The sequence below is a fragment of the Eptesicus fuscus genome, chromosome 22 (assembly GCF_027574615.1).
Source record: "Eptesicus fuscus isolate TK198812 chromosome 22, DD_ASM_mEF_20220401, whole genome shotgun sequence".
In the NCBI taxonomy this organism is placed as follows: domain Eukaryota; kingdom Metazoa; phylum Chordata; class Mammalia; order Chiroptera; family Vespertilionidae; genus Eptesicus; species Eptesicus fuscus.
Genome location: NC_072494.1, coordinates 30853365 through 30877043, shown reverse-complemented (window position 1 = coordinate 30877043; position 23679 = coordinate 30853365). Strand labels below are relative to the sequence as shown.

Below are 23679 nucleotides of genomic sequence, written 5' to 3'. Positions count from 1 at the left end.
ATATTGTAATAGTTATGTATGGTGTCAGAAGGGCACTAGATTTATCAGGGTGATCACTTAGTAAGATATATAATGTGTAATCACTGGGTTGTACACCTGAAACAATATAATACTGTGTGCAACTGTAACTGAAAAAGTAAAAATTCTTTAAAGTAAAAAGAATAAATCAATCTGTGACTTTTCTTATTACAGCCATGAGTGGAGATTTGTTCCCCAGCTGGTATATATACAAACAAATCCAGTATTGCAGTCTATTCATTTAGCTTCTTCAATATTGGGCTGATTCTGACATCTGTGTAGACAACCACAACAGTTCTGTCTTTAAGGACACATTCTCCAAAATATCAAGTGAACAGAGCCATATTCTTCATAAGCCAGAGAGCCTCTTAAAATCAGGCTTATTGATAAAGGTTTCCTTTGATATTGAGGAACAAAAATGAAAAAAAAACCCTGAAAATAATTGTGATCTAGAGCATCTTATACGTGGCACTTCAGGAGATTGAAAACAGTCAAAGTTCTCAAGGGCCGTGAAAGTTATTGGGCTGCTAGGAATGTCCAGAGGTATTGAGATACCTGTGCTTGGCTAAAACTTCACCTTACCTGAAGAGTCACTTAACCTGTTTTCCACTCTCACATTTTACTGTTTGACTTTTATGAGGGGCACTTTGTAAGCAATCCAACCTATTTTTAAAGCTTCCAAGTGCTTTCTCTTCCCCAGTCCCTACTATTTCTTCTGTACCATTATAGAAAAGCTGTGTGTCATGACCACGCAGCCCTGCTCTGCATCTCCAGCTGCCTGGGAAAATACTCAGCTCATCTATATTTAATGTTCTTTCTCTCGGATTCTTCAGGGTGCAAATCTCCCCCACCACATCTAATAAGCATGATGGATTATATTCAATTTAGCTAATGCCAACCTATAACTAATTACAGCAGCATTCTCAAATCAGGCTGGAGTTACAGCCTTGTCAAAGTGCCCTTTATAGATGGCCTGTTTCTGGAAATTTACACAGCAAGTGTGAGTGAATTCAATTGTAAATATGAGAAGAGGCTATACTGACTAAGCTACCCTCCCTCCCTTCCCCCAACCCCCAGGATCTTTGAGTCCTAACTATTGAGGGAGGAAGATTATATATAGATCCTTGGAACAAATGAAGAAGAAAGAATATTGAAATATTCCAGAGGGGCCAGTTGGCCACTGGCTCACAATTACACTAAGTGTTATTCTAGAGAAATCTGGCAACCAGATTCACAATAACCTGGACAAGCTGCAGTGTCACCATCCTGAGTGTGACACTAGGCAAAGTACCCTCTCTGGACCTTAAGTCCCCCATCAGGAAGATGGGAGGGCAGGGGACAGTAGCACAGCTTGGTGGAAAGAACATGGGCTGGTTAGTGAGGCACTCCATTCCTAGGGGGCCAGCACTAAAGACAGGAGTTTGGGAACTCAGATTCAATGGACTGGGATGGAGCCTGAGGATATGTATCTTCAACAGACAACCTAAGTGATTTTAATGTGAAGTTGGGTTGTCCCCAGAACCAGAAAGCAGAATGAGTCCTCAGCACGGCCCTCTGCTCTGGCCTTGAGAGTTGACTCTATGCAAAATCTCTCCTGAGACTGGGACCTCTCACTTTTAGCCAAGACTCCATAAGGGGTGGAGTCTGAGCAGTCATCAGGTGGTTCAAGGTTATATACTATATCCTCAGGAATTGAGATAAGCTTCCCAACAACAATACTAGGAGTTGAGAGTAAGTTACTCAACCTTTCTTAGCCTTGGTTTCCTCATCAGCAAAACAGAAGGGAAAACTACTTTGCACAACTGTGAGAAGTCAGTGATACTGTTTATGGAACATGGGCAGAGTGGCAGGAAAATATTAGGAACTGATTAAGTGATAACTGTGATTGCTTTCATGATCAATATCCCATCCATTTTGATTGTGAGAACCAAAAAAAAATGAGATTTCATATAGAAAAGAGCTATAGGAAAAAATTTAAATGCTAAAGCATCCTTATATGGAGTTTAGTTAGAACGCCACAATAACTTGGACAATCTATGTGTTGCTATACCAACATGGTTTCTGGGAAAACAGGCAAGATAACTACTATGTGGAATGCTCCCCACATGTCCTTACTTTGGTCCGTAATGGATACAATGATATAAAACAATCCCCCATGCTGGAGTGAAGGTCTACAATGAATATGGTGTGTACTGCCATCAAAAGGATGCCCTGAACTCAGAGCCCTCACAATCCAGCCTGATCCTACCTTTCAAGCTTCATCTCCCACTTCCTTCTTCACACACTATGCTCCAGCCCCCTACAGGGCAGCTCCCATGCTCTGAACACACTATATGTATCAATAGCTCCAGGCCTTGGCTACAACTGTTTGCTCAGCCCACCTCCTTACATTACTTTCCTCTGGTTCAAACTTCCTAACCTTTGGCATCCTTGTCTCCTCTCTGAGACTGACCTCAAAGATACACTACTTCTGGGACCCTACCGGAAACGGCAGACAAAGGCCACTGAATCCCGCGACTGTGGAGGCACAGCCACCACCATGGGCCGTGAGACTGGGAAGCTGGCCCAGGTCTGGCCTGTGATCATCTACAGCCTGTCACCCTTGGAGCAGCGTGCCTTCCTACACTGCTTCAGCAAGGGCATCCTCAACATGCTACACTGCATTCAAGCGTCCATCCTCCGCATACTGCCAACCACTTGTAGTGTTTATCTTGTCCACACCTGGGGATCTCAGGAGTTTAGAAATTCAAGAGGAAGAATCCAGCTACCTACAAAAATGACAACTCATCTGGAGAATGGTTCCCTGTCTGAAAGTAGAGTCTACATTGTAGTGTCTTGAAGACACAATAAACTTCTTAAAGGTGGGGGGGGGGGAAAAAAGAAAAAGAAAAAAATATATACACTTCTGGTGATCCTCAACAAACAGGCAGTCTTTTCAAAGAGCCATCTTTTACATTGAGGCACCTCTTTCCACCTCTGTTTCCTGTGAAAAGTTTAAAAATCTACACACTTTTCTATGTTTTCCTCATTTTAAACTCTATTTAGTAAACTATGGCTCAAGGAAGTCTATTACCAATATTAGCTGAATCATACCAACAAATATCAAAAGTAGGCCAAGACAGCCAGATGAGTTATGACATTAAAGTCCTTAGTGGATTGTTGGCATCCCCATTCAGAACCATCCGACCTGTGACAATAGAGAAAACCTGCTTGGTCATAGTGTCATCTGTCAAAACAAGACTTCTCCCTTAAGGACCATTTCCCTATGGGCCCATCAGGGGATAAACAAGAAGGGAGAGGGAGAGAGAGAGATAGAAACATCAATGATGGGAAAGAATCATCAATTGGCTGCCTCCTGCATGCCCCCTACTGGAGATTGAGCCTGGAACCCAGGCATGTGCCCTGACCACGGAATCGAGTCGTGATCTCCAGGTTCATAGATTGATGTTCAACCACTGAGCCATCGTGGCCAGGCTATTGTTCCCTTTTTTTTTTTTTTTTTTTTTTTAATTTCTTTATTGATTAAGGTGTCACATATTTGTCCTCATCCCCCCATTCCCATCCCACCCCTCTCCCCACGCATGCCCCAATCCCCTGTTGAACTTAACCATTGGATAGGCTTATATGCATGCATACAGGTCCTTTGGTTGAACTCTCCCCTCCCCCCCACCCTCCCCCTACCCTCCCCTATCCTCCCTCTGAGGCCCGATAGTCTGATCGATGCCTCCTTGATTCTGGTTCTGTTCTTGTTCCTCAGTCTATGTTGTTCATCATTTCCTCTAGATGAATGAGATCAAATGTCACTAGATATATACTAATAAGAACTGAATGTGAGACGAGCAATAATATTTATGCTGACAGGCAAATGAATCAATCTGTAGCGAGCTTCCCCCTGGACCAACAGTTCTTTTGAGACCCAATTTCGATGTCCAGTAGTTCCTTATGTGTACATGTCAGCACTGACCCCTCAGCTCTGGATGGTGGACAAATGGTGGTAATGGAGGTCCGACTCCCTCTGGTTTGGTCTCGGTCGAACCCAGGGGCACGGCGTCACCTGGACTAAGGGGCACGTGGCCTCCCCCATACCCAAGGGGCGCGTGGTCTCACCCGGGCCTGGGACCCAGCCTCACCCGGATGGATCCAGGGGCGCACGGCCTCACCCGGACCCAGGATCTGGCTTCACCCGTACCCAGGGACGCTTGGCCTCTCCCAGACCCAGGGGCACGTGGCCTCACCCGGGCTTAGTTGCACAAGGCCTCACCTGGATCCAGGGACACATGGTCTCACCCAGACCCAGGAACGTTTGGCCACTCCCAGACCCAGGGCCACTTGGGCTCACCCGGGCCTAGGTGCACGAGGCCTCATCCGGATCCAGGGACGCATGGTCTCACCCGGACCCAGGGACGCTTGGCCTCTCCCAGACCCAGGGCCACTTGGGCTCACCCGGGCCTAGGTGCACGAGGCCTCACCCGGATCCTGGGACACATGGTCTCACCCGGACCCAGGGATGCTTGGCCTCTCCCAGACCCAGGGCCACTTGGGCTCACCCGGGCCTAGGTGCACGAGGCCTCACCCGGATCCAGGGACATATGGTCTCACCCGGACCCAGGGACGCTTGGCCTCTCCCAGACCCAGGGCCACTTGGGCTCACCCGGGCCTAGGTGCACGAGGCCTCACCCGGAACCAGGGACACATGGTCTCACCCGGACCCAGGGACGCTTGGCCTCTCCCCGACCCAGGGCCACTTGGGCTCACCCGGGCCTAGGTGCACGAGGCCTCACCCGGATCCAGGGACACATGGTCTCACCCGGACCCAGGGACGCTTGGCCTCTCCCAGACCCAGGGCCACTTGGGCTCACCCGGGCCTAGGTGCACGAGGCCTCACCCGGATCCAGGGACACATGGTCTCACCCGGACCCAGGGACGCTTGGCCTCTCCCAGACCCAGGGCCACTTGGGCTCACCCGGGCCTAGGTGCACGAGGCCTCACCCGGATCCAGGGACACATGGTCTCACCCGGACCCAGGGACGCTTGGCCTCTCCCCGACCCAGGGCCACTTGGGCTCACCCGGGCCTAGGTGCACGAGGCCTCATCCGGATCCAGGGACGCATGGTCTCACCCGGACCCAGGGACGCTTGGCCTCTCCCCGACCCAGGGCCACTTGGGCTCACCCGGGCCTAGATGCACGAGGCCTCATCCGGATCCAGGGACACATGGTATCACCCGGACCCAGGGACGCTTGGCCTCTCCCAGACCCAGGGCCACTTGGGCTCACCCGGGCCTAGGTGCACAAGGCCTCACCCGGATCCAGGGACACATGGTCTCACCCGGACCCAGGGACGCTTGGCCTCTCCCAGACCCAGGGCCACTTGGGCTCACCCGGGCCTAGGTGCACGAGGCCTCACCCGGATCCAGGGACACATGGTATCACCTGACCCAGGGACGCTTGGCCTCTCCCAGACCCAGGGCCACTTGGGCTCACCCGGGCCTAGGTGCACGAGGCCTCACCCGGATCCAGGGACACATGGTCTCACCCGGACCCAGGGACGCTTGGCCTCTCCCAGACCCAGGGCCACTTGGGCTCACCCGGGCCTAGGTGCACGAGGCCTCACCCGGAACCAGGGACACATGGTCTCACCCGGACCCAGGGACGCTTGGCCTCTCCCAGGCTATTGTTCCCTTTTAACAACTCCTTCCTCTGTGCTCTCAGAGCACTTCCAAGCACCTCTGCATCCATTCATTCACTTACCCAATATTTAGTTTGCATTTAACATATGTAAGCAGTTCTGGGGAAATTAAAGGTTCAAGTCTCCCTGAACTATCAGCAGAAGTTGATGCAAATACCAACCACTGGATCAACAAAGTGGTGAAGAGTAGAACTTTGAATCCAATATTGAGAATGTCAGCTCCACTCCTTAGCAAACTGTAACTCTAAGCCTCAATCTCCTCTCCTATAAAATGGGAGTAAGTCTCCTTAACTGAGTTGTAAAGATAAAATAAAATTAGGTAATAAGCATAAAGCATTTACCCCAGTACGTGCCTGGCACATGGTAAGTGCCCAATATAGTAGCGATTTTATGGTATAATTATTATTATCGCTACAGTACAGAGATGTGTGCAACAGAGGAATGCACAAAGAGCGAAAGGAGCAAGGATTCGTTTTGCTTTGATTGCACACCTTGCCTTTCTGGAGCTCAGTAAGTGTTTGTTGACTCAAATTTGGAGGGATGGTGTAGACTTTAAGAACTCAGAGACGGACACAGCTGTGAGAGAGGGAGAGCCAAGGTGGCCAATAGGTCACTGTTCAAAGATATTTCAAAATCCAGGAAAACAGGGAATAAGCAGATAAGGCCTGGAATACCAGTGAGGCCACTACCAGCCCAACAAGGAAGTTTCTCAATGTTTTGAGGTGACTCCAAATGCCAGTCAGGAGCTGGGCTGCGTACAGAAGAACAGCTGAGGAGCCTGTTAAAGATAGGAGTTTGGGAACTCAGATTCAATGGATTGGGATGGAGCCTGAGGATATGTATTTTCAACAGACAACCTAAGTGATTTTATTGTGAAGTTGGGTTGTCCCCAGAACCAGAAAGCAGAATAGAGTTCTCAGCAGGGCCCTCTGCTCTGGCCTTGAGAGTTGACTCTATGCAAAATCTCTCCTGAGACTGGGACCTCTCACTTTTAGCCAAGACTCCACAAGGGGTAGAGTCTGAGCAGTCATCAGGTGGTTCAAGGTTATATACTATATCCTCAGGAATAGAGATAAGCTTCCCAACAACAATACTTCCTGGGCCGAGTATCTTTGTGAGGTTAGTAATTGCTCTTTTAGATCATTTCCTGGGCTAACAGCAATAATAGCAGTACTAGTTACAAAGTGCTGGCAATGTGCCAGGCACTGTACTAGTCTACATACATTATCTAATTTAATTCCCACAACACCCTGCAAGACAGACACTGCCCTCCTGAAAGATAAGAACACCAAGGTTTAGAGATGCTAATGAAAGTGCCCAAGGTGACATAGCTAGGAAGACACAGACTGAAACAGGAAGTTGGTTATTTCCTCATGAAACATATTGCTGTTTACCCACTGACAATTTCTTCTGCCAATCTCTGGCTCTGGCTATACCTTTCTTGCAGACTGGACTCAAAACCCTCAGCCTAAAGAGATGATAATATTTCCTCTAAAAATCCCCAAAGAGGGGGGTTGAAGGAGTGATGGGGGGATGAGGACACATATGTAATACCTTAATCAATAAAGAAATTTTTAAAAATAAAAATAAAAAATCCCCAAAGAACTGAATACAGAGCTCTATTTCTGGTGCTGTTCAACCGAGAAGCAGTGAATAAACAGCTAAGGTCATATGTTTCTGTCACACCTTTTCCCAAAGAGCACAAAACACATCAATATTTACTATCTCATCTGGTCTCATGATTGCTTTAAAAAAAACAAAACACTTCTATTGGATTGAGACATATAAATAAGGGGTTCTGTAAAACATTTAAAATGACATTATTTATAAGGTCCCATTCTTTCCTCTAAGTGTTGCCATGCTGTTTGTTGCTTTTTCTATTCAAATAGAATTTTTTATTTTTATACATTCATTTCAAAGAAATCTAGTTATATAAAAATGTAATTTTAAAAATGGAAGTGTCCGCTGTTGCTTAGCACTATTTATTTTCTCTTTTTTTCTTTATATTTCCCTTTAATGAGGGTTCATCTCTCTTTCTTAAATAGCCCCAATGGATCTGACAATTTGTTTACAACACTCACTATTTATACTACTTTCCTGGGTCCATTTTTGGCCCACTGGCCCATTGGCCCATTACCTCGTCTCGGGCACTGCCATCCTTGTCTCTGAGGCAGGCCACAGTTTCAGAAACTCCATGTTAGGCCCTCACCCCACATGGTCACCTCTGAAAACGGACACTCTTCTCTCTTGCTCACCGATGTTTACAAGTGATCAGCCCCCCCTGCAGCTCCCAGAATTATAATGATTAGAAACTCCTATACTATTTTGATTTAAGTTATTTTGCTTAATACAAAAATATATAACAAATAACAAGGAGAAAAAAAAGTCAAAGTTTTCAGTGGGAGAGGCAATATTTGTAAGGGGCTTTTCTTGATTATCTCATGTCGCTCTACTAGGGAGTTTCTCATTCGATCTAAAGGAGTGCTTCTCATATACTCCAATTTCCAATATCACACATCATCAATTAATAAGCAATGAGTACCATCCTTACCTTCAAAAACTTTCAATATATTAAGAAGGTAGCGGCACACAGAGAGACACTATTACTTCCTAAAGGAAGACTCAGTCTTTAGTTCTTACAAAGCCTCTGCCATAAGACAGTCAATGCCGTCTTGTCTCCTAACTGACACCCCGAGACATATTTCAGCAGTCTCCAAACCCATGCCTCATCCATAGAACTCTCCTGTGCATGGAGAACTGCATTGGACACTACTTCCCTGAGAACTTTTAATTCTCAGAACCCTTTGGTACAATTTCCACATTATTTGGACTACCTTTTCTATATGGTGTGGCCATGGCCAGCTGTGGTTGGTATGGGCTGGATTATTCCAATAGAAGCCACAATTATATAAGCTAAACTGAGCTCATAGTCTATGGTGACCTCAAGGTTAAACACCCAAACATTTAATAATTCTGGACCTCCACTTGAGAAGACAAGATTTGTTCTATCGCTCTCTAGCTATGTGGTTTCCAACAATGGCAACAACTTCTCTGTGTCTTGGATCCCATCCATAGTCAGAAGGTAATACATTTAAAACCTGTATTTATAGGGGTTTTGTGAAATTCAAAGTAAAGATGAAAATAAACAGAACATCATATAAATATTAAGTAATTACCTTAGAATTAGGGAAGACAGTCTCTTCTAAACTTTAAAAGGCAATAAAATAATTAAAAGCAAATTTTAATTAACTCAAAACACAGACTTGCCAACATCCTCCTGTAAAACATACCAGATATCTGCTCATGAACAGCTGGTAGCAATCACATCCGGGGGATACCAGCATTTTACTTAAAATAAAAAACATACTTTCTGCAGACTTCTTTTTTTCCTTACTGTCCTGAATTGTGTGATCTTGAATCACTCTTTCATTGTTTTCCTCATCCTGCCAATATTTGAATGCCTACTATTGGACAGTAACTGTGCTAAATGCCACAAATCCCAAAGGAACAAGACACGGTCACTTTTCTTCAGTCAAATTGGGTTTGAACATAATTAATCATGTAATAAGATTATACAACTATAATATCCTATATAATAAAAGGCTAATATGCAAATCGACCGAACATCGGAACGACTGATCGCTATGAAGCACACTGACCACCAGGGGGCAGATGCTTAATGCAGGAGCTGTGCCCTGGTAGTCAGTGCGCTCCCACAGGGGGAGCGCCACTCAGCCAGAAGCTGGGCTCATGGCTAGTGAGCACAGCAGTGATGACGGGAGCCTCTCCCACCTCCACAGCACAGCTAAGAATGTCTGACTGCCAGCTTAAGCCATCAGTTGGACATCCCCCGAGAGCTCCCAGACTGCGAGAGGGCACAGGCTGGGCTGAGGGATCCCCTCCCCAAGTGCACGAATTTCGTGCACTGGGCGTCTAGTGTGTGTGTGTGTGTATATATACACACATATATATAGTATATATGTGTATATACTATATATATAAAATATTAAAAAGGTAATATGCTAATTAGACCGGACATCATTCCAGACATCCTTTCTGACAAAGCTGGGGCCGGAGGGAAGCAGCCCAGGTCCCAGGTGCCTGCCGGTGGCCAGAGGAGGGAAGCCCAGGTTCCAAGTACTGGAGGGAAGCCAGTGCCGGCAGCCAGGGGAAGGAAGAACTACTCTTGCACGAATTTTCGTGCATCGGGCCCTTTGTGTGTGTGTGTGTGTGTGTGTGTGTGTGTGTGTGTGTGTGTGTGTGTGTGTTTGTGTATGAATAGAATATTGTAGGAATACAGAAAAGGAAGTAATCACATCTGCCTGGAAGAGTCTTCATGAAGGAGGTGTCATCTCTTTAGGGTTTTAAAGGATGGGCCCCTTTTCAAGTTCTTACTGGGAGAAGCACAAGGGTGAAGAGAAGAGACCCATAGAATGAAGTCAATGGATCTGGCTAGCACAGACACATAATCCAAACCAATTAGCATCAATGTGGGATTGTGGTGAGTCTAAACTCTTATTTTTTACAATCACAGCCCTTCACAATTGACTTCTACCTACCCTTTCAATGTTTGTATATGCTTGTAGATGTACAGCATACTGGTTGAATGTGTAGTCTAGATTCAAACAAGCCTGTATTCAAATCCTACCCTAAGATGACCAGTATTGCTACCTTGGGCAAATGACCACCCTCTGTGAGCCTCTCTGTTCTCATATCTAAAAATGTTGATATGCCAAACTCATAAGATTCTTGTGAGGGTTCAAAAGATAAGGTGTGTAAAATAGGTAGCACTTATTAAACATTTATGAAATCCTCAAAAAATATTTGTTATTGTAGCCAAGACTGCTAATTGTCTATCCAATATTCATTTCCCTTTATTCTCTATTCTGTTGGGTCACAATGTACTAAGCTAAAAGGTACACATCATTCCCTTACAGAGAGGGGCGACAAAATGACAAAGTTCTGGTCAATGAGATATAAGCAGAAGTCACTGGATAGACTTGTGGGGGTGGGGGGAGCCTTAAAAAGGGGAACAGGTTGGGGCAGCACAAGCTCTTTTGCCTTTTGTCATTCTTTCTTTTCTTATTTGGAGCATGGACTTATAGCTAGAGCTGGAGCAGCCATCCTGTGACCACAAGGAAAGAGCAAGAGAATCACAGAAGTCCCAGCCCAGACAAACTTAAGTCACTGAATCAATATTAGCAATTGTCTACCAATAGAGTTCTAATGGTGAGAGAAAAAATTAAACCCCTACTTCCAGTATTTCCAGGCCCTGTTGTTTAGGCTTTCTGTTTCTGTTAGGTAAATTAAATATACGGATACATTCAAAAACCTGCTTGAATCTCTCCAAAGTAGTACTGAACAAAATAAGACAACATAAAAGAATACATTATTGTCTCATTTCATCTCTATAGGCAAAGGTACTGGCTACTTTTGGGGAGCAGGAAGGGAAAAGTGATTAGGGGAAAGGAAGGATGTCTGAGGTGTGGATAATGTTTTATTGACCTAAATGATGGCTACATAGATGTTTGCTTTGGAAAAATTCATTGAGAAGCATATTTCTGTTTTAAGCACTTTCCTATATATGTTATACTGACAACAAAACTATCAGGAATGTGTTCAACTGGCATGGCTCAGTAGTTGAGCATCAACCTATGAACCAGGAGGTCATAGTTTGATTCTGGTCAAGGCACATGCCCAGGTTATGGGCTCATTCCCCATAGGGGGCATGCAAGAGACAGCCAATCAATGGTCCTCTCTCATCATTGATGTTTCCAACTCTCTCTCTCCCTCTTCTTTCCTCTCTGAAATCAATAAAAGTATATATTTTTTTAAATCAGCAATGTGACACAGATTTATTTATAAAGACATTCTCTATGGCATTATTATGACTTTAAAAGTTTAAAAAAAGGAAATTATCTGAACATAAAATAAACATGTCCTTAAAATGGACTATCATATAATCATTTAAATTCATGTTTATAAAGAATATTTAATGTCACAAAACCTATTGTTTAGACAATAAAGTAGGTTACAACTCACTACATACAGTATAATTCCATTTTGCTAAAATACATGTAAACATATACATGAACATATTCCAAGGGAAAACACCCTGAACAATATATAGCAGGTCCTCAAATAACATCATTTTGTTCAATGCCATCTACACTAATAAAAGAGAAAGATTCAAATTGACTGTACCTTCATGACGCTCACCAGCCAATCAGGAGTATGCAAATTAATCCAACAAAGATGGTGGGCTAATTTGCATACACAGGCGCCCAGCGTTTTGCACCGCCCCAGCTGCTCTGGGCCTCTAGGCAGCGTGGGAAGGAGGAAAGGCGGCTCCGGGCCAGAGCAAAGGCTGTGCCAGCAGCCAGGGTAAGGAAGGCCCATTCTGCATGAATCTTCATGCATCAGGCATCTAGTTTTATAATAACATTGATGAGATGCAATAGGAACTCAACTCTTGTTTATATCAATTAGCCTATGGTAAAATTGTTTTTTATACATCATTTCACTTAAAGTCACAGAACCTATGGGCAACGTTAAGTGAAGACACTGTATGCCAAAATGATAACAATGAGATAAAATTATAGGCAAGGCTTATTCCTTCATCTATATTTTCTAATTTCTTACAGGCAAAATGTAAAAAATTATAAGGAAACAATTCTTTTTCCAAAGATTCAGAGGCTCTCAAATGTACCCATTAGTCTTGCTTCACTTGGAAGCACATCCTTGAAGCCAAATACTTCTCCTCTGAAGCCTGAAGTACTCTGTCTTAGAAGCTAACATGTGGCCTCCGGAGTTAAACATCACATGATAACATAGGAAGAAATCATAAGATGGAGATGTCTGCACAGCTCCCACACAAACTGCCAATCAGGGTTCTCATCAATTAGAGTCAGATCATGGACCTCCTGTTGCCCTTTGAGAGTTTCACTTGAATTAAGAGATTCATTAACAAGTGACTGGCTAATTTTTCACTAGCATCTGTCTTATATCTCAAATAAAGACTTAAGCAAAGAAAATTTCCCCCAGCTCCATATGCAATGCCGTGAGCTTAGTTTTTTCTGCTCTCATGTGGTCTTTTCCTTTCCCCACTCATCATAGTTCCACTCCTCTTCCAACACCTTTCTAAACCAGCTTCTTCTTTTTTCTTTTTTAATTTCCTGGGAAGTCTTCTATAATCTACCTAACCTAAATCTGCTCAGAAGTCTTCTCGTATTGGAGGAGTCCCAGATAAAAGGGCACTGTCTGTGGTCAGAGCTATTACCTTTTCATCAGCACACCTCAGTCTGGTTCTGCCCTAAGGAGCACCTCCCATGTGAATGGGCTGTTGGCAAGGGTCAGCTATGTCACCAGGACTAGCTGGTGGTGCTGCCGTCTGAGGTTACAGAGCCAAGGACAGAAGGAAGCTCTTGATCCCAAGCCCCAGGAGATAGTGCGATTGGCTTCATTCTCTCCTTTGCTCTCCCACACTCCAACGGCAATAAGCAATATGATTGCCTCAGGAGAGGGAATATGTTTGTGAATAATAATTCCATCTTTAATTCATAAAGAACACTAGGCCAATTGTCCACAGAGTGCTGAAATAATCTTCATTTGGCTTTTGCTTCAGCCTACCCATTCCAAGCTTTGGTTCACCCAGTTTCCAGACCTTTTGTCCTCTAACCAGTTTAACTAATATGCAAACATATTCCCAAACAGCCTCCAAAACAGATGATTACCAACAGACTGGAGAATGACGCAAATGTAGGCTATCTACATAAGTGAAACAAGTTGAGCCCGAAGGGATCATTTGCATGGCTTAAATCATGGAGACGGGCTAGCTCCACAGGGCTGAATTCACAATTGCTGGCTTTAGCCATTTGGGTGGGTCTAATCCTTGAACTCCAGGATCCCCCACCCTAACACCATACCCACAACCCAACCGCACACACACAGATGGCAAAGCCACCGTACCTTATTGGCCTCTTCTTTGGTGGTCTCCACTGGGACACAATCCCATGGGCATGCTTAAGGAGGACTCCATGCATTTTTTATGAGAAATGAGTCAATAATTGCTTCTTTCTCCCCACAGACAAAGGACCTAGAGCAGAGGGGGCTGCCATCTCAGACTAGTGGCTCCACAACAGAGCGTGGTGAGAAGACAGCATGTGGTGAATGTGAACCCACTAAGCCGCTAATCAGGATTCTCCAGGGAGGGAAATGTCCCCCCAACATTATCCAGGTTCGACAGGTGGTGTGCCCTTCAGGACCTCTCCAACCCCTAAGCCCCACCAGCCTTTCATGCCCACTCACTTAATGATGCCTTTTAACAAAAAGGCCAGTGCCTAGAAAAGCGAGCTGGTCTGTCCCTCCGTGAGCCTCTCAAACTGCCCATCTCATCACTAAGGTAGTTGCTTTGGGGAAAATGCAGATGCCCACTTCTCTGTACCCCGTGCCCAAGTTCCCCACCACAGCACCCAAGCCAAGGGGTGAGCCATACACGTCAGGAGCTTCTTGGTCAGTGTTGACTCAACTGTATCCTGCAATGTTTCATGCCACTTTTATCAGATCTGTCACTGATAAAATAAGAATACAGAAAAGAATAGAGAAAAAATCAGAAGAGGACTCATTATTATTGTGACCATGTGCTGTGCCATCGTGAGTCGGATTTCCCTAGTCTGTTTCCTCGTTTGTGTGTTAAGAGGGTTGAAACTGGATGGCCTCTATGGTCCCACTGGGCTCTCCAGTTGGTCTACCTATCATAACCTTCTAAATGCCCTCATTATCACCCCACCTTCTTCCCATCCCCAGGAGGTCAGTGTGGTGGGCCTCTCCTTTTTACAACCTGTCTGGAGGTGAGACTAATGCAGATGAGATGTTAGAACTCACAAGGCTTTGCAGCTGGTGGGGAATTCAAATAATCAACCCACTGCCTGAATGTCATGCCTTGAGGCAGGTAAGGTAGCATCAGCCCCAAAATGGAGACAGGAAAACTGTGATCCAGAAAGGCTAAATGACGTTCACAAGGTTCCCAGTTGTCCTAATAGGTGACCCCAAGAGGACTGGAAGCCAAATCTTCAGTTTCCTCACACCGATCTCCCCCAACACCACCACAATTGTTATGAAAAGGCATTTTTTCGGATGTAATCCAACGCTTTAAAAGGAATTACTAAATGTGAAATCAAGTGTTTATAGAAGCAAATCATAGCTATAGCACCTTAATATTTACAATATTATTTATGATCAAGAGATGGCAGTAAGAACTTTGATGCTAAACCCTTTGCCAACTAGAAACCTACGGATCAATGATGTTTTTAGTGCCTGCAATCTAGTTCATGAATCTGGAAATCAGAAACCATGCCAGGGGTATTCATCATTAATGGCAAAGGAGTTCCAACCCAACATTCACAGTGCCTGGGAAGAAGCTCTCTGCCCTGTCAGCCTACAAGGTAATCTTGACACATTTACATAAGTGTTTATAGCTCTGCCAACGTTTAATAAGACACGTGGAAGCCGAAGAATGGTTCTATTTATTCGTGAAACTTCAATGCAATTGCAATAAATAGTAAGTGGTTTAATTGAAAAACCCAAATAGTTTTTTAAAGTTAAATTTCATTTCCCATATGTGTGTGTAAGGAGCTCTTTTAGGTTGAAATAATTCATTTGAATTATCTAAGCCAAAATGATCATATTTTCCTCACTAACATAAAATTTTCTAGAAATGTATTCACATAGAAAAATGTTCCCAACATGTACTAAAATTCACATTTAAGAATCCCCATATTCACCTTAGGGGTGATTTTGTTCTTGTAAATGATCATTTTCAACTCATTTAACTCCCCCTACAAAATCCACACAAGCCACCTGGAGAATTATTCCTTGGGATTTTAAAGTATATTAAAACACACCACACAGATAAAAGCAGGGGCTGTTCTGAGTCTAGAGCAGAGGTTCTTAATCTTTCTAATGCCGCAACCCTTTAATACAGTTCCTCATGTTGTGGTGACCCTCAACCATAAAATTATTTGTGTTGCTACTTCATAACTGTAATTTTGCTACTGTTATGAATTGTAATGTAAATATCTGTGTTTTCCGATGGTTTTAGGCTCTACAGCAGCGGTTCTCAACCTGTGGGTCAGGTTGAGAACCGCTAGCAGAGTCGCTAGTGGTTGGGCTCTCAAAGAGAAAGAGCCCCAGCCCTCACCCACTTCTGGCACCAATATGAAGGCAGAGATGCATCATATGCCACCACTGAGACATGGAGTCACTGGTCAGGCCTCATTCTCCTGGCAGGGAGCTGACTGCTCCTTTCTGACTATCTCAAGACTGAACCCCACTAGCCATGTACCTTTAGAGTGTACCTTGCCTGACTCAGCCTCTAATGGCATCCTAAATTACCCACCCAGCTAACGAACAGCCCAGCCAGACTGACACCTCTGGGGCCCTCTGTAGTCTCAGGCAATGAGGGTCCACTGCTGCCTGAGGCTGAAGATTTGCCAGATGAACTGCCTTATCTTAATCCATCTGGAGTGTCAACCAAGGAGCAGGAAAAAGAAAGAACCATTCCAGTAGGACACAAACTAGATAAGAATCTGACGTTTTCCTTTGCAATGACTCGGCATCCTTGCTTTTTCAAAGGAGGAAATCACTTTAACCAGCCCAGTGGCCTCTTCCTGCTACAACATGTCCCTGACATCCATTCACTGACTGTGTAAGCATGTCCTGATTCTAACACATTTGCAGGGCTTTTTTCCTTCTTTAATTCCTGCCATTGCCCGCAGGACTAACCATCCAATAGCAGTGTAATCTAGTAACATTACTCCTCTTAGCTACAATCTCAGCAACTTTAGACAAGGGAAAGTGCGAACAACTGAATGCCACTGGTCACCTCCAAAACTCAGTTTAGCAAAGAAGCAACTCATTTTTTCCCCAACATTTACCCTTCCCCCTCCAAAATTAAATAAATAAATAAGCAAGCAAACTTAGGAAAAAACAGCATCCTTGTTGCTAGGAGTTAATTAAAATGAAACAGCCAAAGGTCAGCAACAGATGATAGAAAGTCCCCATAATTAGCATAATCAGTAAGTAGACATTCAGCAAATGCATACAGTGTGAAAGATTCAGCAGTGCAGTGGCAATGCATGCCTGTTTCTGCAGCCCCGCCACCCTCGAGCCAATGGCATGCACTCCACGTGGAGTAAAAGGGAAGCCTTTGGTCTCTTCCACACCATTCACTGACATGCAGAACCCCTGAACCTCCAAAGGCAAGAACAGTGGGTAAGGACAGCTATCCAGCATGCTCCCTCTGTTCCAGACATCATCATGCTAGTTCCCACCCATTAATTACTCTTCTGTTCACCACCCACATTTAATTCAACTTTAAAGACATGACAACAAGGTCTGAGATTTGAGGGATGTACCTGACTCTCTCTCCCCTCCAGGGGTGGTGGAATCTGATCAGCAAAAGCAATCTTCCCTGGATCACCCATAAAGGCACTAACCTCGTCCACGTTCTCAAAAGCGTTGATGACGTCATATGGCAAACAGGACAGAAGATCAATCACAAACCACGTCTTCAGATAGTTCATGCGGATGAGTTTGGGGTCGGAAATCACCTCCCCAGCTGGTCCAACAAAGGTGGTATGAAAATTCAACACAATGTCCACCAGAAAGATGACGTCCACGATGCTATCCACAACTAGCCAGGCCACATTGTTCTGCCTGGTTTTAAAGGAGACATTGTAAGGGACCAAGATGGCTGTGTAGAAGGTTAAAATCAAGATGATCCAATCCCACGTGGTCTTAAAAACACAGTAATGTAAGATGATGTGAGGGGGAGTCTTTGGTGCCTCTTGCTTGTATTGGGGAAGGATGTCTGAGCCCAGCTGCAGGACCTGTGCAGAAAAACACGACCAAGAGAGAACTAAGTTAGGATTTAATGGCAAGCATCTGTTACTGACAAATCATCATGACGCTCCAGATGGGTCATTGGGTGCAAGAACAGATCCTAGAGGAGTATGGGAGAAGGGAAGTGAACATTATAATATAAATAATCACAATGAAACAACGGCAAACTATTACTTGGTTTACTCTGTGCCTAGCATTGTAATAAATACTTAACATACATGTATTACCTCGCTTCATTCTAAATACAACCTCATCTTATCAGCCAATTACTATTCTATGTGACAAGTGAGAAACTGAGGCTCAAGAGAATGAAATAACTTCACTCAACAAATATGTAGTGTTCTGTGCCAGGAACTGTTCTGGACACTGGACATACAGTAACAACGGAAACAGCACGGTTCCAGGTCTCATGGAGCGCGGTCTAGTAGACAAATCAAGGAAATTCCAAATTGTGATAAGAGCTAAATAAGAAGTGGCATGGAACACCCAGTGATTTGATAGAATGTGACTTGAGGATTAGGAGAGGGAGAGGTGTTTGAACTAAAATCTGAATGACAGCAAGGAACCAGCCATTCAAACTTATATGGAAAACACTATCCCAGGCAGAGAGCATAACTGGTGTAATGAACCCAGGGTAGGACAATCTGGGTATTTTGGGGGAAAGAAAGAAGTCTGATGTGACTGAAGCACACGAAATGAGCGGGGAAGGGTGCTAGATGGGTTCAGAGAGGAAGCAGAACCATGCAAGACCTGGTGGGTCATGGAGAGGCACTGGATTTTATCCTCAGTACGTCTGAGTATAACCGGAGGGTTTTAAACCAGAGAATAATCCGATGCATGTTTATAAAAGATCACCCTGGCTGCTGCATAATGAATTGAGGGAGAGGATTAGAAGAAAGAACAGAGTCAGGAAACGTATTCTAACACCCTGAGAAAAAGATGGGGTGATGGAGAAAAGTAGTCCAATTTTGGATATATTTCTGAAGTAAAACCAGCTGAACTTGCTGAAGGCTAGAAAATGAAGAAAATAGGACAACGAAAGGTACTTACTACTTTATTCCAAAAACCCCACATGGTAGTTGGCCCAGAGTAGGCACTACAGGACTGTCTTTAAGTGAATGAATGAACGTCAAGGTCATGCAGCTAGGAAAAATAGGACCTGGATCCCACACTGCTCCAGCGGGATTAAAACCCATGCCGTTCCACATCGAGGTTATATTTCCCTACACGACAGGTCTTTAATGAAGTAGATTCAGTGAAGGAAGAAGTCTAGAGAAGCTTGGTTCCAAAGAGTATCACAAAAAGCTATGTTTTCAGACACTAGGCTAAGCTGGAAGGGACCCCCACCCCCAGCCCAGCTGCGCTTCTGTGCCACTTACAGATTCTTATAAAACTTTAGGTGACACTTCCTCTTATGTCACGGGAACTTACTTTTTCCTCTAGAGGTTAAAGTCCTGTTAGTGAATATAAAATAATCTGAATATCCCTGCTCCCACTACAATTTGTCCCAGGCCTTAAAAGGTGACAATAAACAAATAAATAAACAAACAAATAAAAGCTAGAAAACGAAGTTGCCCAGTGTGCACCTTTGGGTATGGGAATTATTTCTACCCCTCCCACCAGTGCACAGAGCTCTTCTATAAACTTCTTAAACTTGATAAAGAGCATCTACAAAAAATAAATAAATAAATAAACCCCTAAAACTAATATCCTATTTAATGGTGAAAGACTAAAAGGCTTTCCCCCTAAGATCAAAAACAAGGCAAGATACCAGCTTTCACTACTTTTCTTCAACATAGTACTGCCACTGTGATAAGGCAAAAAAATAAAGATTGGGAAGGAAGAAATAAAAGTATCCCTACTTCCAAATAACATAATGGTGTAGGTAGAATACCCCAAGGAATTTACATATAACCTTCTAGGTCACACAACACAAGATAAATAAAAATCATTGTATTTCTATATACTAGAAAATGAGCCCCAAATGCTGATAAGAGATCAAAGAAGATATAAATAGCCCTGGGTGGTGTGGGTCAGTGGTTAGAGCGTCAGCCCGTGCACCAAAGGGTTGCAGGTTTGATTCCCAGTCAAGGGCACATACGTGGGTTGCAGGTTCACTCTCTACTTCCAGTTGGGGCTCGTGGGGGAGGCAACTGGTATGTCTCACATCAATGTTTCTCTCCTCCTCCCTCCCTCCCTTTCACTCTCTCTGGGAATCTGGAAGCAATGGGAAAAAATATCCTCAGGTGAGGATTTAAAAAAAAGAAGAAGAAGATATAAATAAATGAAGAGGCATGCTGTGTTGCTAAAATTAATATATAGGTTTAGCACAATTTCTAGCAAAATGCCAGCAATTGTTTTTGTAAATACACAAGATTTTATCCTCAGTATGTCTGAGTATAACCGGAGTCTAAAATTTCTATGGAATGGCAAAGGAACTGAAATAGCTAAAAACAATTTTGAATAAGAAAAATAAAGTGGAAGGAATCAGCCTAGCCGATTTCAAGACTTGATATATAGCTACAGTAATTAAGACTGTGTGGTATTGATAGAAGAATAGACTCATAGATTAATTAGAAAGACTAGAGAACCCAGAAATAGACCCACACAAATATGCTCAACTGATTTTTGATGGTGGTGCAAAAAGCTATTCAGTGGCAATTCTGTGGAGGAAAGAACATTCATAGAAGAGAGAGAGAGAGAGGGAGGGGGGGGACTCAATATAAGTCTCATACCCTATATAAAAATTATCTCAAAATGGATTGAAAGCTTAAATGTAAAACTATAAAACTTTTAGAAAAAAAATAGGAAAACTTCTCAGGCTCTAGAGCTAGGCAAAGTGTTCTCAGCACAATCCACACAAGAAAAAACTGATAAATTGGACCTCATCAGAATGTAAAACATTTGCTCTGCAAAAGACTGTTAGGAGGATAAAAAGACAACCTATGACTTGGAGAAAATATTTGTAAACCACATATCCAGCAAAGAAAAGTATCTAGAATAAATAATTTACAACATATGATTTCAAAACTCAACAATAAAAAAAAAATCCAATGAGAAGATGAGTCATGAACAAGTATTTCACCCAAGAGGATATACAGCTGGCAAGTAACACATGAAATGATGTTCAACATCATTAGCCATTAGGAAAATGCCAATTAAAACTACAATGAGCTATCACTACATATCCATCAGAATGGCTAAAATAAAAAATTGAGACAGCATAAATGCTGGTAAGGATGCAGATAAACTAGATCGTTCATATCTAGTTTATGAGCAATATAAAATGGTACAGCCACTGAAGAAAAGAGTTTTGTTGTTTATAAAACAACTAAATATACCACTACCACATGGCCCACCAATTACACTCATGGCATTCATCCCAGAAAAAATAAAAACTTATGTTCTCACACAAAAACCTGCACATGAATATTTATAGTAGCTTTATTCCTAACAAACTAAAACTGGAAACAACCCAGATATCCTTCAACAAATAAATGGTTAAACAAACTGTGGTACATCCATACCATAGAATGTTACTCAGCAATTAAAAGGGTTTAAACTACTGATACATTCAACAACCTGGATGAGTCTCCAGAGACTGAAATTTATATAACGTTTTATAAATGTATATAAACTTTATATAACATCCTTGAAATGACAAAATTATAGAAACAGAGAATAAATGAGTGGTTGCCAAGGGCTTAAGGGGAAGGGGGAAGGGCAGAAAGGAAGTGAATGTGGCTATAAAAAGGCAACAAGAGATATTCGCGGGGTGATAGAAATGTTCTATATCTTGACTCTCCCAATGTAAGTATCTTGATTGTGATATTAGACTACAGTTTTGCAGGAAACTGTCATCAGGGAAGTTGAATAAGGAGCACATGGGATCTCTCTGTATTATTTCTTACAACTGCTGGTGAACCTACACTGAGTGGCCAGATTATTATGATCTCTGAATGCATAATAATCTGGCCACTCAGTGTATAACCTAAATAATTCCTATATAATAAAAGGCTAATATGCAAATTGTCCCCTCGACCAGGAGTTCGACCAGCAGGCAGGCCGACCAACTGCCCATGTCCCCTCCCCCTGGCCAGACTGGCCAGACCCCACCCATGCACGAATTCATGCACCGGGCCTCTAATACACACACACACACACACACACACACACACACACACACACACACACTGAGTGGCCAGATTATTATGCATTCAGAGATCATAATAATCTGGCCACTCAGTGTATAGTTATCTCACAATGAGAAGTTTAATTTTTTAAAAAATCCACTGAATACGGATGAATTACAAGTAAGGAAGGGGACCTGGGCATTCAGTTAAGGAAAGGGCAGGGGAATGGGAGGTGAGTTACTTAGGGGGGTTATTGTATGTTTACAAAACACAACCTGAATGGTAGTCAACAAGAACTCAAAAGAATCCACAAGGAGGCAGCCACCTGCTGATTGCACACCAAAGTCCCCTGGCGCTCCATGGTTCTTGGTAACAAGCCCTCAGGAGGAAATGGCCTTTCAGAGAAAAGTGTCTGTCCCTGTGACAGTCTGATATAATCCACAATTATTTCTAGGTGGATTTCCCATTCTGATGCTTTCCAGGACGCTCTGAGGCCCTGCCTGAGCGAGGCCTGGATCAACAGTGTCTCCATAACGCCCCAAAATGCCAGGTTGACTGCAGACTCTCCCCCTGCTGCTATTCCTACAATGTGTGTTGAAAGGGGGTTAACAGAGGTGTGAGCTACACAGGGAGGGATGTTGGGGACGGGTAATAAGTTTCTCTCTTCCTGTCTCTGGGATGCAGTGCAGCCTTTCACACTGAAACCATAGGTTGTCTGCATTCTGGGAGCAGACCTGGATGCTAGGATATTTGATGGAGCTAAATGTGACACATTCTCTCTCCAAACCTTTATATTAAAGGCTACGAATAATTCCCCTAAGACCAAGCTTTTCTAGTCTGACTTGAGACCCTATATATTTCACTCTTATATTAACTCTTTAGCAACTTTCCATGGCAAACAGAAGGTGGAAATTCCATGGAGTGGGTTCTTCAATGTTTAAGAAAAATAATGTTCTTTAAAAAAACGATTCCCTGACCAAGAATATTTTGCATCCAGTTAACTATCTGACTCCAACAGCCTTTTTAGAGCACAGTGACACATGACTAATGCGTTGATGAGAAAGATTCCCGGGAGTCTGACCCACCTTCCTCCTCCGAAGTCTGGGTGGGAATGGATTCAGACCAGACGACAGATAACAGCGCTGCTCTGATGAGCTCCGCGACTGCCATCCTCAGGAGGGAAAGGTTCCTCGGGGTCACTCAGCATAGCATTATCTGGAAAATGGCTAGTGTCCTCCAAAGGGAGGGGGTCTAGATGGCATGCCGACCTTGCGTCCAGCAATAAGGAGTCTGTCTTACGGTAGATGCTCAGTGATGCTGCAAAGCTTTGCTGGAAACAGCTCACCAGGCATGGAGACACACGGCCTGGTGTAGTGGTCCTGGTGACCACAGCACAGTCATCCTCTCCCCCGCCTCCTTTCTGTCACTTATCAGCATGAGCATGTGCTTCTAGCTCCTTCAGTTGGACGAGTCCTGTACACGGGAAGCTTCCAAAGGCAGCCAGCTGGCAGCCCATCCAGAATGCATTTTCTAAGAGTGGGCCTGTGTCTGTCCTATACACCCATCAGCCTGTGAGTCCCCCAAATACAGACACTACTTCCTTCACGCAGAGTAACGTCACTGTTCACCCTCTCACTGTGCCTCCCCCTACAACCCCCAGCCCCAGGCCCTGCCCATGGGAAATGCTCATTATAGGCCCTTATTGATGAGGCCAAAGAACATTCATCTTGAGATTGATTCTGGAAAGAAGAGAGTGAGGGCTTCTCCCCGGATGAAAAATAGGAAAATCAGACTGACTCTCACATTTCTCCAGCACTCTTATTTCCAAAGTCCTCAACTGTATGTTGGCATCCTTATAACCACCCTGTGAGAAGGTTCTACAGATGGGAAAATGGAAGTCCAGAGAGGCAGACTGACTCACCCTGAGTCATACCAGCGGT

General features: G+C 43.8%; 1 protein-coding gene across 2 annotated transcripts in view; it reads right to left on the bottom strand.

Annotated features, from left to right (window-relative positions):
• The window catches only part of KCNH1 (potassium voltage-gated channel subfamily H member 1), a 264356-nt gene that overhangs the window by 186835 nt on the left and 53842 nt on the right, over positions 1–23679 (bottom strand). Inside the window, exon 6 of one of the 2 annotated variants that reach the window (XM_008145998.3) lies at positions 17120–17593. In XM_008145998.3, the coding sequence (XP_008144220.2) occupies positions 17120–17593 (474 nt within the window). The remainder of the gene's footprint in view (positions 1–17119; positions 17594–23679) is intronic. The other variant, XM_008145999.3, reaches the window with a different exon arrangement.